Source organism: Mus pahari, chromosome 23 (genome assembly GCF_900095145.1).
Source record: "Mus pahari chromosome 23, PAHARI_EIJ_v1.1, whole genome shotgun sequence".
NCBI classification, from domain to species: Eukaryota; Metazoa; Chordata; class Mammalia; order Rodentia; family Muridae; genus Mus; species Mus pahari.
The window spans coordinates 10425603-10439085 of NC_034612.1; the positions used below are offsets into that span (position 1 = coordinate 10425603).

At 52.8% G+C, this 13483-nt stretch overlaps 1 protein-coding gene across 3 annotated transcripts in view; it reads right to left on the reverse strand.

The window, feature by feature from the left end:
* Positions 1–13483, reverse strand: part of Tpcn1 (two pore segment channel 1) — a 54505-nt gene that overhangs the window by 18594 nt on the left and 22428 nt on the right. For 2 of the 3 annotated variants that reach the window (XM_021186759.2, XM_029533674.1), the window contains exons 3-10: positions 8026–8153; positions 5212–5388; positions 3799–3912; positions 3176–3306; positions 2494–2582; positions 1889–1923; positions 1371–1429; positions 1106–1205 (exon numbers count right to left, since the gene is read on the reverse strand). In XM_021186759.2, coding sequence (XP_021042418.1) covers positions 1106–1205; positions 1371–1429; positions 1889–1923; positions 2494–2582; positions 3176–3306; positions 3799–3912; positions 5212–5388; positions 8026–8153 — 833 coding nt within the window. Of the gene's footprint in view, positions 1–1105; positions 1206–1370; positions 1430–1888; positions 1924–2493; positions 2583–3175; positions 3307–3798; positions 3913–5211; positions 5389–8025; positions 8154–8920; positions 8949–13483 lie in introns of those variants that run through there. The other variant, XM_029533675.1, reaches the window with a different exon arrangement.

Below are 13483 nucleotides of genomic sequence, written 5' to 3' on the forward strand. Positions count from 1 at the left end.
AGGAAGGAAGGAAGGAAGGAAGGAAGGAGGAAAGGAGGGATGGGAGGAAGGAAGGAGGGAAGCGAGAGAGGAAGGAAGGAAGGAAAGAAGGAAGGAAGGAAGGAAGGAGGGAAGGAGGGAAGCGAGAGAGGAAGGAAGGAAGGAAGGAAGGAAGGAAGATAATTTTCAGATCTCACCAAACCACACAGAGAGAGTATTTCCTCTCCTTGTCTTCCTTTTGTTTTTGAGTGTGTGTGCCTGAGTGTATGTGTGCACAGCATGTGTGTGCAGGAGTTCTCGGAGGTCAGAAAAAATTGAGTCCTGTCATTGTAAGTGCTGGGAACCAAGCCCAGGTCCTCTCCGAGGGCAGTACATTGCTCAGAGCGTTTGCCTAACATGGGCGAGACCCCCAGTTCCATCCCCAGTACCACGTAAAGCCAGGTGTGGTGGCACATGCCCGTCATCTCAAATCCAATGGGCTGGGGGTGGTCCAGGGTTACAGAGCCTGGCCAGCATCCGAGAGGATTTAGGTTCGATTTGCGGCACCACAGAACCCAAAGGCTACGGGACACCCTGGTCTCCGCTCACTCCACTGTCGCTGTGGGTCTTGGCCTAGTGTTGGCTCTTGCCTGTGACGGCAGAAAACGTTCCTGGTGGCCCTGAGCCCCAGCCGGCCAGTGTGTCTGCAGCACTGGTGTGCACTGGACCTTCCCGCCCTTCACAGGGTGTGGTGCCAAGCGGCTCTGAGCTGTGTGGTGACGGGCACACGCGTCCCTGTAAGTCTGACACTCAGCTGCCGCCCCCCCAACCCCTCCGTACATGACGGTAACAGAACCACATGGCAAGGCAGGCGCTGGATCTGCCTACAGTCCTCTCTGTACAGAGCCTGGCCGGCTCCGTTAGTGCAAAATTTTCACCGTATGGGGTGGGAAAGATCCGGCACCATCTACAAAGTGGCGGCACAGAGCTGGGGGCGGGGGGGGGGGGAATCCCGGCCATCCTCACCGCATTCTGCGGGAGGGCGCTGCACCCGACCGTGGACCTGGGACACACCTGCTTGGTGTCCCCAATGTCTTCGTCCGAGGGCCCCCCCACCTGCTGCAGTGGGGCCACGAGGGACACTCACCAGGTTCATGATGAAGTACAGCTCGATGGACAGGTATACAATGAAGAAGACGCAGGACCAGGGGTTCCGGGAGTAGGAGGGCATCATGACATCTGGAAAGCTGTGTGCGTGGCAGAGGGTCACCTTAGCCTCTCAGCTGCTTCCCTGAAGCCCCATGTGCACTGAGACCGGGGAGGGGGATGCAGGGGGAGGATTGGGGGGGATGACGGACATCCCTGGGCTGGATGAGGACAGAGGTCGGTGGTGGGAGTGACCCCAGACTTACTTGGCTGTGGTCAGGAGAACAAACAGGTTGACGATGCTGTTCTCCAAGGTGCTGAAGTACTGCAAGGAAAGGGTGGGAATGTGTTGCCAGGCCTGGACAGTCTCCTCCAGAGCGCCTCCCCCCTTCCGCCTCGGAATGCAAGGGGCACGAGGGCAGAGCCTCAGTGCACATGGGAGCCTGCGCTGATGAAGGAGCAGGCTACCAACTAAGGGAGGGAGGGAGTTTCGGGGGGGGGAGGGGTCACGTGTCCCTGGGAGGAGCCCCCCTCCTCCACTCTTTGCTAGAATGCCCCAACGTTCCAAACCTGATCCCTGGAAGCTTCACCCCTAAGAACAGTAAAGTGGGGGGGGGTCCCCTCGGCTCTCAGGGAAAGCGGTGGCTCAGGTCTGAGGGATGGGGACTCTTGGGAACCAGAAACCAGGCAGGGTGCCCTTCTTAGCGTGGCCAGGGTCCTCCTGGCCACCCTGTCTGACGGGAAGGCCCCTCCCTAGACAAGGGACCAAGAGCTCCTTACTTACGGGGTCGGAGGGGTTCGTGGAGAATAAGTAGAAACCTAGAATGTGGTAGAGAAATAGACCAAGGCTGGAGTTAGAGCAGAGTCAGTGGGCGGGGGGGGNGGGGTCGTGTCGCAGAGTGCAAGCCTGCTGACACCTAGGAATGCTTTCTGGCTCTGTCAGATCTATTCTTTAAAAGAGGCTGGAAATCTATTTATTTTATTTTATTTTATTTTATTTTATTTTATTTTATTTTATTTTATTTTATTGTTGTTGTTGCATAAGATTGACTTTTAAGCTGACTGCTCAAGGTTTTCAAACAAAACAAAGCCCAGCAGTGGGCTGGGTCATAGATGCAGGCTGCCGATAGAGTGTCTCTGCGCTCTGCAGACATGGTAGCCAATCATACAAAAGGCAGGCCAGGCTGCTGGGCAGGGATGTTATTCCTTCCTTAGAAGACAGTCAAGGGTTCTAAGCCAGCCTGGGCTGCACAGTGAGACCCAGCGGCCCCGGCCCCTCTACCACGTGGGGATGCTCTATCAGTGAGAAATGCTGGGTTTGTAGCCTTCTCACCTGTCAGGGCCGGAGACTGACAGGCAGGATGCGGGAGGGGCGGGGGCTCTGCTCACCGAGGATGGCGAAGATGATCATGAAGAAGAGCAGCAACAGGAGGATGTCCATGAAGGGTGGCAGAGACTGGAAGATCTGCCGCAGGTTGCTGGGGAAGAAAAGACGGCGAGCTGAGGGGCGGCAGGGGTGGGAGGGCTGATCTGTGTCCTGCTGGTGGAGATGGGTCTGGTATACCTGACCTACTGACCCAGGAGGGCGCCGTGCTCCTAATGTACCCAAGGCCTCCACTCAGCAGTGACAGGGACAACAACAGTGCACACACACACACACACAAAGCCACCTCCATCAGGTGACAGTCCCTTAAAGGGAAGGCACAGCAGGAGGCTACATCTCCTGGGGGATCAAGGTCACCTTCCACAGCAAGGAGGGGGCACACACACACAATGTACTAAGCCACCCAATCCCAGGAGAATTGTTTCTAGCTTTGGGCACAAAGGATCAATTCCCTGCCATCAGCAGATCCCTGACCAAGTAACCAGATGGAATCTTTAAGGATGGGTTTAATTCTGGGTCTGGTCAGCTCTGAACTGGGTGTGAGGAACCTGCAGACAGAGCTGAGAAGTCTGCCTGGAGCTACTGTTGTAGGGCTGGAGAGATGACACAGCCAGACATAGGAGGACCCTGGGCCAGAGTGGGGAGGGCTGCGGTCCCCAGAAATGCCTACCCAGCCCCAGGCCTTACCGCCGCACACCGCCACAGTAGCGACAGTCCACCAGGAAAATGCAGCGTAGTGCCCGGGTCACCCGCACGTGGGACGTCTGCCGCACCAGCACCACAATGGCCTCGATGAACTGCACCACGAGGACAGATGTCTGGGGATGACAGGTCAGGACATTGTTAGTTCCCTGACCCAGCCTCCAACACACAGAGCAGACACTGTGATGAACACAGCCCACAGGGGCCAGCAGGGCTCCTTCCATTTCTGCCTCTCTCAACAGCAACAGGGAGTCCTCCTGTGGCCAGTACAGATGCGTTGGCCTAAGATGAAGCTGGTGTGCGGGTCTTCTTGACAGTGAAACACCACCCTGGGTGCCCACAACCTCATGGCACCTCCCCAACAACCTCATGGTACCAGGAAGCCCTTTGGGACTCAGCTCATTCCAGGTCTGCTCATTTAGGGGTTGGGGGAGATGTAGAAGAACTATGTGACCCTACAGGTTCATGGCATATGCTCATCCCGCCAGGCTACACTCCCAAGCATACGCTGGGGCCAAGGGGGTTTTAAATGGAGCCATAGACACAGATGTGACAGGGACCCGGGAGGAATCACCGCAGTGGGATGGACAGATAGATAGATATATTACCTTGACCATGGTGCGTTTGTGCCGGACGAACGTGTGGAAGCCCAGCCACCGCAATTTCATGCAGAGTTCAAATACCACCACCATGAGGGCGAAGAGCTCCAGTGTAGCGTGGACCTGAAGCCACAGAGGTGAGAACCATCTTCAAGGAGACCAATCACACACACACACACACACACAAATACCAGAGAGAGAGAGAGAGAGAGAGGGAGAGAGAGAGAGAGAGAGAGAGAAAGAGAGAGAGAGAGAGATCTACCACACCTCAAGATGCCAGAAAAGGCTTAGAGACAGAGCTTTTCACAGATAGCTAAGAATAAACCTGACATTCAAGAGATAGAAATACAGACCCACATAGTATAAAGTTAGGAAAGAAGGAGTCTAAGACTCTAAGAGATTAAAAAAAAAAAAAAAAAGTCTTGTTCTGGAGAGAACCGTGCAGTACTTATTAAAAACAAAACAAAACAAAACAAAACAAAAAAACAGAAAAGGCATTCAGGAAACAAAAACTGGGGATTAAAAACAAAAAGAAGGTGAGAGGCTCCAAACGTAACTGTCGTCTCCGTCTAAGTCGGCTGCAAGGGCTGGGGAGATGGCTCAGTGGGTAGACACTGGCATTCCATCCTCTGAACCCATATACAGGCAGAGAGAGAACCCACGCCACGTTTGTCCTCTGACATATGCCGTGGCATGAGTGCAGGTACACACACACTCACACACATGTACATACATGCACACACACATGTACACACAGATATTCACATGTACACACATATTCATACATACACACACACTCAGACGGACACTTACACACATACATAGGCACTCACACAGACACACACAGATATACACACAGATACACTCACACAAACACTCACACAGACACTCACAGACATATACACTCACACACACAGATACTCATACACAGATACATTCACACAGACACAGACACACTGCACAAATGGACTCACACAGACACTCACACTCACAGATACTCAGAGACACACACACAGACACTAACACAGACACTCACAGATACACACATGCACACGCACATGCTAATAATAACTAATTTCTGTTTTAAAATAAGGACACATAAACAGCCAACTCTCTTAACAAAGGATGGAAGGACAGTGAACTCAGGAAGACCCATAGTGGGGCTTCTTCCACACCGACGTGGGCTGTGGCTCTCCCAGGCATGACCACAGCATAGCCCGGTGAGACCGGCCTCTGAGTGAGCTCTGCAAGGCCCCAGCCTGTCCACGGAGTCCCTGGGAAACGGAAGCGCACCCACTCCAGCTGGGAGCGGGGAGGAGCTACACCTCCTCTTTGAGCTTCTGGAACGTTCTCTGTGCATTAGGTCCCCTGAAATCACTGACAGGGCATCATGGATGGCTCCCTTACCCCGGGGGCACTCACGTAAGTGTGCAGCTTGAGCACGGGGACAGCGGGGGACTCGCACAGTGACAGCAGCAGCAGGAGCAGGGCCGTGAGCAGCTCCATCATGTAGAAGAAGTGGTTGTGGACAAAGAGGTAGGCCGCCAGCGCTCTGGCATCCTTGGGGTGGGTGAAGAACTTGTCGTTGTTCTGACCTTCCTACAAAGACACGAGAGCTTGAGCACTTGAGCCCAGAGGTGCCCAGGAGCTGGTAGGGCAGAAAGTGGGGCGGGTCGCAGAGGGTCACACAAGGCTCGGGCTGTCGACAGGTGCCCGCCTCTGCCTGCTGCTGGCCCAAGAACTGCTGCTTAAGCCTACTGAACCAGGAGAGCTTGGAGAAGTGTCTGATCCATACAGGGGATGAATTCTTAGGTGTGAAGAGTCTATGCATAGGCCAGACTAGCAGCTTGGCCCAGGCTTCCTCGGCCTTCTCTGCGGGCATGGTAACACTCTGTGGGCATGGTAAAGTTCCCTGCCTTCCTCCACAATGGTGAACAGGACAAGGCTGGAGCTTCCCGGAGATGGAAGATAGGGAAACTTAATGCCATGTTTGCTAACATAACTTGAGATAGTCTCAGGGAACATAATTTTCTCCCTTTTGTTTAAGAAACCAGGTCTCTCTGTGTAGCCCTGGCTGCCCCGAAACTTGTTGTGTAGTTCTGGCCAGCCTCAATCCCACAGAGCCGGCACACCAAACTGTGACCACAGGACAGTGAGTGATGGTATCACTTGGGAGGAGCTATTCCCAGTGAGACTCCTATAGCACAGAGCCCTGCCCAGCGGCTATGCCCAATGAGACTCCTATAGCAGAGCCCTCTGTTGCACTCTGTGTACACTTAGCCCCTTGCTTAGTTTTTTGTTTTTTGTTTTGTTTTGTTTTGTTTTTTTAACGTAGGAGACTACGGCACCCCAATTTCACCTCGGACAGACTCCAGGACGACCCTCGGCGTCCTGTGATGCACACAACGGCCCCCCACGAGGAGCAATGCACTGCAAATGCCACAGTACCGAGGCTGGAACCTCACTCACTCACACACACACACCTCGGTGACTCAACGTCCCGGAGAAAAGGCTACGACAGATTCCCACATCCGGGAATGCAGTGGGAAAGCACTCACACTGGGGGCGGGGGGGGGGGAGGGCCGCCCTGTCTTCCCCATGACCCTCTTCCCCTTCCCAGGAGGCCATGGCCAGAACTGACAGGAGATTCCGTCGCAGCTACACACGCTGCTGCCCTTGCCAGACCAGAGGGAAGGAGCAGAGGCAGGTCGTGCCCAGGAGAGGCCGCAGAAAAGCCCCGTGGTCTGAGCAGGACAGAGTCTCCCACAATCTCACGGTGGCCTCGGGGGCAACGAACCTTCTGCTTTAGATTACTAAAAATATGCAGTTCTTGTGCAATTTTTTCCAACCAACAGCTAGGGGAGAAGGTGTGGCTAGAGACAGCCTTATGATAGGAGGCTCGGCTCCCGACTCCAGGATCCATAACCACCCAGGGGATGGCCCGGTAGGGGTCGTTTCTCTCTACCAGCAAAGACAGTCTGAGCATCCACACCGTAAGATCTAACTCAGCTCCCAAACAGAGCTCTGGGCTTGTGTACAGGCCTCCCACCCCAGGCCTCTGTACGCTGGGGTTCAAGTCTCCAGGGCACCAGAACCTCTACACTCATGGTTCCCTGGGGTGAGAGAGAAAGTTAACAGGCAAAGAGAAGGGCACAGGGGCACCGCCGCCCCTGCTGCGCCACCCAGCCCCCCCCATCCCACATACATGGGGACCCGGCCTTCTCCTGGGCTGCAGGGGGAGGGCGCACACTTGAAATCCCAGCACTCCTGAGGCGGAGGCAGGCAGGGCTCTGTGGGATTGAGGCCAGCCAGGTCTACACAACAAGTTTCGGGGCAGCCGGGGCTACACGGCGAGACCGGGGTTTCTTAAACAAAAGGGAGAAAATTATGTTTGCCTGAGACTATCTGAATTTATGTTAACAAGCATGTAATAGTTTTAAAGAAAAGTATTGCTTTAAAGAAAAAAAAAAAATCCCTAAACACGACCAGCCACGGTGGCCCATGCCTTAGTCCCAACACTCAGGAGGCAGAAGCAGGAGAATCTCTGTGAGTTCCAGACTACATAAAGCGACCCTTTCTTTAAAAAACAAAACTAGGGCTGGTGAGATGGCTCAGCGGGTAAGAGCGCCCGACTGCTCTTCCAAAGGTCCGGAGTTCAAATCCCAGCAACCACATGGTGGTTCACAACCATCCGCAACGAAGATTTGACTCCCTCTTCTGGAGTGTCTGAAGACAGCTACGGTGTACTTATATATAATAAATAAATAAAACTTTATAAAAAAAAAAAACTAAACTAAACTAAAAACCCCTCCCCGCAAAACAACCATGAGCTATCAGGCTGGACAGCAGCAACTGGGCACGTGAGAAGACCAGACCCCGGAGCCACCCACGGCATGAACAACCCTTTGCTACCGTACAAGGCAGATAAAATGTCCCCTAAGGACTGACGGGTCTGTGTATGCTGTCCTGGCAGACAGAAGGTTAGGGACCTTGAGCAGACAGCCACAGTCACAAATGTGGCTCTGAGGAAGACTGGGCACACAAGTTCCTACGGCACAACCAGGTGAGCTACCCCCATCCCACCGGAACCATTCCCCACCCCACCCCCCACCCCACTGCTTCTAGTCTGGAGCAACAGAGCCCAGCCATGCTTCTGAGCTTCTGAGCTGAGCACGCCCCTCCCCCTCACTCCAGCCCCCAGTGCCTCCCCCCAGGCGCTGACCCAGACACACTCACCTGGAGGTAGATTGCCGCCTCTTGATAATTCATCTCCCAGTTGTGTCCCGTGGGACTGGAGGGGGGGCTGTCCGCTCCGGAGACCAGGCTGGGAACCTGGGAGTTGTGGACGCCGTGGCTGCCCCCATCTGTGTTAGGAGAGGGGAGAAACTCAGAAACCATGGTGGTTTGAATAGGAATGGCCCCCATAGCTTGAATCCTTGTCGGAGGAAGTGTGTCACTGTGGGGGTGGGCTTTGAGACCTCCTATGATCAAGCTACGCCCCCAACGTGGCACAGTCTCCTGCTGCCTGTGTGTGTGGGGGGGGGGCCCAGTGGGTGGTCAGTCTGTCGGTGTGCCAATCTGCTTGTGGGCAACCAGCATGGGGAGGCTGGTCAAAAATACTTCCTCTGAAATAAGAAGAAAAAAAAAGAATGTGCCGGCAAGATGGCTCTGGGGGTGAAGGTGCCTTTCACCAAGCCTGACGACCTGGGAGGGTCACTCCCTGGGACTCCATGGTGGGAGGAGGGGTGTGAAGACACGCCAATGATACGTGTAACTCTCTTAAAAAAGAAAAAGAAGCACCAAAGACCAGAGGGAGTGGGGGGAAGGAAAGGCTAAACCTACACAAGTCTATATATATTTAGAAGAAGAAGAAGGAAGAGGAGGAGGAGGAGGAGGAGGGGAAAAATGCAGGAAGAAAAATAAGAAAGAATCTGGCTGCCTATGAGAACTGAGGGCTGTCAGAAGGGAGGGCTCCCTGCACAGATTTTTGAAAGCTTGTGGAGATCTGGCCTTGTCAAACATTTAACCACAGTGAGTCCTCCCCTTCCCCCCCCCCTCCCGGGGGGGGGGGAGAGGAGGGGAGAGCACGGACAGGACCATCTGCTGCTTTCTTGCTCCCACCCTTGCTCACCTCTCCCAGAACCCTGGGCTGCCTTGTGCCGGCACAGTGCCCTCTCCCACCCTCGGCCACAGTGTTTGGCTTGGACAGAGGCAGCTCTCTGGCTCACAGGCAGCTGACCCGGGCTTGCCAGCAGAGCCCGGGGATCATGGGCGAGCCCTGGAGCCAGCCAACTGGAGCTGAGTTTGGCACCTGTCCTGGGTCAGCTGGGAAAGAGGAGCTCTTTCTGTGCTCCGGGCTGCCTCAGAAGGAAGGGTCACAACCAATGGGGACCCTTTGACTTCCAAAGCTTGTTAGCCTGGCTTGTCACAATCCTCTGTCGCTCCTGATTCCCCCCATCGGTGAACGTGAACACGGGGCAGTGAGTCCCACGTGGTTAATTTATGGAGGAGAAATTAATCTATGACAATCTGGTTCCCCACAAGCCACAGCAAACAAATTCTCAATAGGAGGAACCCGATGTTTAGGTACAGTTATTCGCACGGCTGGTGGGAAGCAGCTATGTGGTACACATAACCACACCGGCTAGGACAGAAGAGGCGCGGGGGGGGGGGGCTGCTGCTGGGGTCCCTTGGTCCCAAGATCTCTCTAACCTGGAAATGCAGGTCAGGGTCACTGGGTACAGCCATCTACAAGGCGCACCCCACAAATGTATAAAACCTCACAGAAGGGACTGTTGACACTCACTAAAACATACATGTTTTAAACTGCACAGGTTGACAATTGTGCTTCTGGAGGTGTGGGGAGTGGAACCCAGGACCTTGTGGGCACTCTATCTCTGAGCTACACTCTCAGCCTAACCACATGTTTTGTGTCTATGCACACTTGTGAGAAAGCATCAGCTACATCAAGTAGTTAAACAAGGGGGTAGGGGGGCTGGGCAGCACAACCTGGAGTCCCAGCTTTGTGAGGCAGGAGGACTGCAAATTACAGAGTTCAAGTCCAGCCCAGACTTGAAATCTCTGCCTCAGAATAAAATGTAGGACTGGCCGGAGAGAGGGCCCAGAGGGTTAGGGTAAGTAAGGCTCTTGCTGCCAAGCTTAACGACATGAGTTTGCTTAACGACATGAGTTTGACCCCCGCACCTCCCCCCAGAAGACGCACCATGGATGAAGTAGAGAACTGATTCCCACCTTGGCCTCTAACTTCCACATATGCACAATGTACAAACGGAGACGGTAAATAAACGCGTATTAGGAGTTTAAAAAGTAACCTAGCCTGATGATGGCACATGCTTTTAGTCACAGCACTTATGAGGTAGGGGGCAGGCGAATCCCTTTGAGGTCAAGGCTAGCCTGGTCTATACAGCAAGGTCCTCGGCCAGGGCTGTGACAAGACTCTGTCTCAGATAGATGGATGGATGGATGGACGAACAGATGGACGGATGGATGGACAGACACACAGATAGGTATGTACATACATACATACATACATACATACATACATACATACATACATACATACATCAAAAGTAAAAGTGGTCCAGATGTAGTAAGATGCTGTCTCAAACAAGTTAAAAGCGAGTAGACCAGAAGCACAGCTCAGCAGGCGAGCACAACCTTGATGTGCACGAGGCCGGGAGTCAATTCCCAGCACCATAAAAAACTAAACTCAAACGATTTAAAAAAAAAAAAAAAAAATGAAGCCAGAGGGTGGCAGCGGCGGTACACAGCTTCAATCCCAGCACTCGGGACACAGAAGCAGGCAGATCTTTGAATGCAAGGCCAGCCTGGTCTACAGAGTGAGTTCCAGGAGAGCCTGGGCTACACAGAGAGACCCTGTCTTGAAAGACCAAAAATACATAAGTCTAAATAAAAGGCTAGGCAGTGGTGGCGCACGCCTTTAAACCCAGCACTTGGGAGGCAGAAGCAGGCTGATTTCTGAGCTGAGGCCAGCCTGGTCTACAGAGTGAGTTCCAGAACAGCCAGGGCTACACAGAGCAACCCTGTCTCAAAAAATCAAAAAAAAAAAAAAAAAAATCTAAATAAAAGAGTGAAAGAGCCCTGGCTTCCTCTGCCTCCTGTCTGGCTGCAGAGAATCACTCAGCCGGCACCCTGCCGGATGCCCCTGCACACCTTACAACATTCTGTAAAAGGACTGTCCGGTCCGCAAGTCTGCCTGCCTCTCAGTCTATGCAATCTGAAATGCATCCCCATTGTTTGGCTAGTCAGTCAGTTCTGGGTTACTGAGTATACGCCATCCTGTAACTGTGTCCTTGAGTATCCAGTGTCTGCCCTGACTGAGGGCCAGGCAGCGGAGCAAGCTCGCTCCTTCGACCTAAATGAACACTGAGAGGTCAGGTGACCAGTCACAAGTGTAACCTCTGAAGCACAAACCAGGCCAGGCACGGTGGTGGCTGGCCCGATACAAGCCCAGTACTTTGGGGACTGGGGCAGGGAGATCCTAATGAGCTTGGGTTACAGTGAGACCCTGCCTCCAAAAGGAAGGAGAAAAACCCAACAAACAAATTCCCAGTAAGAATCATTCTCCACTCCCACCGCTGCCTGAGCCACCCTGAGCGCCTGCCATCAAACGGACAGGAACAAAACAGAACACAAAATAACAAACCAACCAACAAAAGCAGGCAGGCAGATGCAGGTGGCCGGAGAAACAACTCTACACTCTGGCACTGCTCTCCGACTGTGCCCAACGCCACCTAGCAGCTCAGCTCTAAGAGAACAATAACTGTTAGCACGTATGAGCCGCTCTCCCTTGGCCTCCTGAACCACAGCCCACCATCCAGCCTAGCTTGCACTAAAATGGACAAACATCTACAGGGCCTGGCCTGTGCACCAGACACAGAGTAGCCTCTTCCTCACCAGGGAGAGCATCGCCTTCTGCACTTCCGCAGCCGGTACAGAGACCAGGTGTGAGAAACTTTGTCTGGACTCAGAGGAGGGACAATGGGGCTCTTGGGGTGTTCCCGGGGAGCACGGGCTGCAGAGGAGCACGGGCCCTCTGTGAGGAGGCAGAATGGGAGTCCTTGGCCTGTAAACTGCACAGGCGACAGCTGAATCAACACAGGCCGAGGGGGCCTCAGGAAGTGGATGGGGCCCACCCCTAGGATCAAAAAACAAAACAAAACAAAACAAAAAACCCCAAAAAACAAAAGATTCCACTCAGATTCCTCCCTTGTCTGACCACTGCCAACAAGCACCAAATATTGTATAAAATAGGTACATGTGTTAGTTTCATTGTCTTCCTGTGTGTTTGTGTTTACGGTTTTTCCAGAAAAGGTCTTTCTGTGTGGCCTTGGTTGTCCTTGAACTCTCTGTATAGCCCAGGCTGCCAACTGTCTGCTTAATCTTCTCACAGGCTCCTCTGCTCTGCCACAGCTGGAGCCATCTCTCCTGTGGACCAACCCAGGCACTTCCGTGAGCTTGTCCTCTCAATGTCCTGCCTCAAGACCTTTTCTATACCACAGAAATCTGGTGTGTGTGTGTGTGGTTTATGTGTACATGTGTTTGTGTGTTTATGTGTATGTGTGTACATGTATGTGTGTATATGTATGAGTCGTGTATGAATATGTGTGTGTTCGGTGTGTTTGTGTGTGTGTGTTTGTATGCTTATGTGTATGTGTGTTTGTGTGTATATGTATGTATTGTGTATGTATATGTGTGTATGTGTGTGTCTGGTGTGTTTGTGTATCTGTGGTTATTTGTGTATGTGTTAGTGTGTATATGTATTTGTGCATGCATGTGTGTGTATGTTTATGTTGTGTTTGTATGTATGTATGTTTGTGTGTATATGTGTTTATTTGAATATGTGTATGTGTGTGTTTGTGGATATATGTGTGTGTGTTTATGTGTATGTATGCATATATGTGTGTGTTTGCATATGTGTGTATATGTGTATTTATGTGTTTTGTGTGTGTGTGTGTTAACTTCCCAGTTCCACAGAACCACCTTAAGAAAACCACAGCAGGGCAGGGAAGACAACTCAGCTGAGAAGGTGTTCAAGCATGAAGCCCGCCAGAGACGCATGTGGCAGGGCTGTAACACCAGCACTGAGACAGGGGAGTTAGGTGGGTCCTGGGGGGCTCCCTGGCCAGCCAGCCTAGCTGGAAATGTGAGCTTTGGGTACAGGGAGAGACTCACCATCTCAAACAGGACATTGGAATACAACCTCTAGCCTCTCCACGTATGCACAGGCATGTGTACCCACCCCCACACGCACAGCACAACACACACACACACAAGCCAGATGGTATTAGTCTTCTGCTTCAGAAATAGAGTGTCCGCCTCCCTGGGAAACCATAAGCATTTACTCTCAACACACACTCCAGTTAAACAGGCCGTTTGTCATGTCTTCTTATCCTTTTTTCCTCTTCTCTATCACTATCCTGCCCCCTCGTTATTCTGGAACTTTCTTCATGAAGGACCTTTAAGCAGTCCGCTCTCTGAGGTCTTTCAACTTTCCACCCTCCCGCTGCCTCGGGAGAGATGGCCCTTGGCTCCGCTCTGAACTCCATGACCGTCTGTCTCTGACCTCTGGCCCCTACATGGTCCCAGGAATGCTCAGACTGTGGCCAAATGTCAGTGACACAGGGACATGGACCTTTGACATAGTCTCTGT